This window comes from Halyomorpha halys, unplaced genomic scaffold, assembly GCF_000696795.3.
Source record: "Halyomorpha halys isolate HHAL.00 unplaced genomic scaffold, Hhal_1.1 Scaffold165.1, whole genome shotgun sequence".
Lineage (NCBI taxonomy): Eukaryota > Metazoa > Arthropoda > Insecta > Hemiptera > Pentatomidae > Halyomorpha > Halyomorpha halys.
The window spans coordinates 144,787-148,469 of record NW_027111427.1 but is presented as its reverse complement, the minus strand read 5'-3'; the positions used below and the strand labels follow the sequence as shown (position 1 = coordinate 148,469).

General features: G+C 27.3%; 2 protein-coding genes across 3 annotated transcripts in view; both read right to left on the bottom strand.

Moving 5' to 3' along the window:
* LOC106678881 (serine/threonine-protein kinase Tor) overlaps positions 1–3,683 on the bottom strand; it is a 59,925-nt gene that overhangs the window by 19,790 nt on the left and 36,452 nt on the right. For both annotated transcript variants that reach the window (XM_067049416.1, XM_014417700.3), the window contains exon 28: positions 3,419–3,564. In XM_067049416.1, the coding sequence (XP_066905517.1) occupies positions 3,419–3,564 (146 nt within the window). The remainder of the gene's footprint in view (positions 1–3,418; positions 3,565–3,683) is intronic.
* On the bottom strand, positions 325–2,012 carry LOC136796257 (serine/threonine-protein kinase mTOR-like). The gene is made up of 3 exons (XM_067049417.1): positions 1,778–2,012; positions 606–791; positions 325–528 (listed from the first exon to the last, which is right to left on the bottom strand). The coding sequence occupies exons 1-3, from the start codon at positions 1,928–1,930 to the stop codon at positions 325–327; spliced, it is 543 nt and encodes a 180-aa protein (XP_066905518.1). The 5' UTR covers positions 1,931–2,012.

Below are 3,683 nucleotides of genomic sequence, written 5' to 3'. Positions count from 1 at the left end.
ATAATAAAAGTCTTATTAATAAGAAAACTATCAACTTGAACAGCCCTGATGAAGTTCCACAAAGTGGGGCAAAACATCGGCAAATAAATAGTTATTAACTATTTTTGTTCTGTTTTGACTGCAGCCCTGACCATCTTCATAATTTCAAAACATATTTATATTTCAGAAGATCGTTGATTGACCATGTGTAAAATAATAGGAAGATGGTCTCGATGCAATCAAAGAAAAAACTCAAATAGTAATAAAACTACTTAATGTGAGCCTTACTTAAACAGTCAAGATCTTTTTTATTTTTAAGATAAGAGAATGTTTTTTTTATGAGTTTTATAAAATAATGTAAATTTTTTTAAGGACATCAGATAATAATGTGAATAATAAATTAAGTGTAAATGAATTTGATACCAATCTTCCAGATTTGCGGCAAAGGGAAGCATATTTGAGCCAGGTACACATATCTTCTTGTGGACTAAGCACAAGCGTTCTTACTTGAATAATTTTCTGCCAGTCTTCGACAATTCTTTGACATCCCTAAGACAAATTTGAATTTTTAGATAAAATTGATTACAGAAACAACACTGAATATTTTTAAAAACACTTTTGAATACCTGAAGTCTATCCCACCACATGTTTTGAATGGTACGTTTCCTTTGAGGAATGAGTTCATATTGGATTACTTCTTCAAGTTCAGCTAACATTTGAACAGCAACCATCGCAGGATACGCCCTCTGGTAGCTTTCGCCGGCCATTGATGTCAATTCAGAATCGAGCAAATCTCGAGCATTATCTATCAACTAATATCAAATAATTAGTTGATTGACTCGCATTATATATAGGCAATATAATTAGTAATGTATGAATAAAACATGATAAACTACAAAATTTCATAGCTGAAAAACTTAAAACCATCAGTGGAAATATCTTTTTCAATAATTCATTACTAAAAAATAAGATGAATAAATAATACTATCAATAAAATTAATCCGAAACATGTCCATCCAAGCAGATTCCAAAAAAAATCTATTTAGACCAATCAACTAGTTATCATAAAGGGATCTTGGAGTGGAAAGTTTTAGATAAGTATTGAAAATTTGCTTATATAATGTTTTTGGAGGTATTTAATGAGATATTAATTAAACATCTCCAATTAAATTATGTAATAATAATTAACTTAAATTCCATATTCATCCCCCCTTTTTCACTTATAACTTGAAAAATATCCCTTTTTTGAATAATTTTTAATAATATTTATTTTATACTAAATTATAAAAGAGTAAATTAACTACAATTTTTATTATAATGGTTTTGTATTATTTTTTATTACAGTGATTCATTTTGAATTGAGCTTAAGTAGAAATTATAGAATATAATCCAACCAAACATAGATCAAATAGATGTCTCAGATAAAAAAATTAGAGAAGTCCTGAAAACTGCTGATTTATGTTTTTTGGGTACTTGGTTACAAATTTCAACTTTGTGACCTCAATTTATTTTTCCGAGACCTCTTTTAAGTCTCCATTTGGCTGGACTACATTCCGTCTCATAATTTAACATTGTCTCAATTTTAAACAAAGCAACTAAAAAAAAATTCACAAGAATCAAAATTCAACATTTATGCAGGTAATTCATAAATAAGGTTTGGTTTTTACATAAATTTGTTTTTAATTACACCAAATCAGTAAATATTCATCAAGGCAACATCTCAAAAAAATTAAAATAAAATATCAAACATTTTTATTTGCTTAAATTTTTCAAAGTTTGATTATAATGACGTTCTTACCTGTTGAGCCAAAGGAAACTGTTTGTTATGTATAGCTAAGACTGCCCTATAGAAAGAGCCATCCATTGTCTCTTTTGGTATACAAGAAACATATTTCTCCATACTCTGCCACTGTTCAAGGCCCCAAGCCGCCGCAGACGCCATACGAGACATTCTCTCCCTTCCTATTTCACCAACCTGGGTCCAATGAGTATGTGCTACTTTCTGTAATTCTTCCCTGTCAAAAGAAAATTTAAAATATCATAAAATGAAACTGTGTATTCAAATATTAATTTAAATTAAATAATAAAAAACATAAGATTAATTAAACTCTTTTTTTTCTTCTTTTTTTTTTTTCTTTCCCCTTTCTTTATTTTACCACCCCTTCTTTTCTCCATTTTCCTTACCCACGTTATAAGTTATGTTCACTACATCATTATTGGTGTTTTCAAAAAAAAATTTTTTTTTTTCTATTCATTTCTTATGGTATACTTTACTTATATTTTGCCTCTTTTTCAATTATAAAAAACTATGAAATTGAAAAAAAAAAAAAAAAAAAAAAAGAATTAAAGGAAAATAGAGAGAAAAATAAAATGCTTAAATAATCATCAATTAACCAGAAAATTATACAAAAATCTTATTCCAAGAAATATTTAAAGAAGTCGAACCATGAAAAGAACAAGGAGACAATAATCAAATGAATGACTGTGCTGCAAAGAGTAAATAAAAAATAATTACCGCCTACGAGACGACCAACTTTATTAAATCCCCCCACCTTTTATTTAAATAACATAAAACATGAATAACAAAAAAAAAATTTAGTACTTTTTATTAGATTTATTTTCCAAAATATTCAATCAACTTTTTTTTTTAAACAAAATTGAACTCAATATTTTGTTTTTAACATTTTTATGATGCTTTGCATACAGAATAAAATAAAAATCAAAACCTGATGTTTTTCAAAAGACTAGGGAAAGATAGCAGTGAGTCAAAAAAAGAATTTAACAAGAGGAAAAGAGATTTTATTGTTTCAAAACAAATAAGAAAATTTTTAATTGTGAATTTATCATTTTGTGGATTTACTTACTGTTTTTTTTTCTCTGCCAACATAGTAGCATATTTTCCCAGATAAACATAAATTAAATATTTGTTGTTCTCATGTTAGTGTCTCAATTATTTTTATCTAAATGTTATATCTTTTAAAGATGAAAAATAAATTGTAAATAAAAAAATTAGAACTATCCCAATCTTCAAAATGTAACTAAACTATTGATAATTAATGCATATAAGATTGTCTTGATAGATGATTAAAGTATCCAATATATTTTAAGTGTATAGTTTATAATATCAAGAAATCTTTCAGAACATTTGGTAAGGTTACAGAGATATTAAATGATATATTAAGAGCTCGATTTGAGACGGAATACTCCAGAATGACATTAAGGTACCTCTCTTAAGGTAAAAAAAATACAATATTTAAAAACATTTATTCAATCAAACATATGGCCTACTAGTCACATTTCACCTACACAGTTTTTTTTAGGCTAATATTTTTAAAAATCTCCACTTCTCCCAGAAGATTATTCTTACGGTACCTCTGTTTTGACAAATTGAGCCACTCCCTTATGTATATATAAATATATTATTTAAAAAATTAATTACCTATAGGCTCCTTCTTTCTCACCAGCAGTCCAGAGATGTTTTGTGTATGCATATGTCACCTGAGGATGTGTCAACGGTAATGACATTTCAGGATTTTCTGAAGGATCGATACCAAGAAGCATGATCAAAGTTTTATGGGACAATTTCTGAAAACAAAATAAATATACTTATAGACCTCTTAACACCACATATATGGACAACATTTTCTTCTTATTTTCACTGACAAATAGAGTACTGAAGGTATTTACAAAAAAAAAAAAAAAAA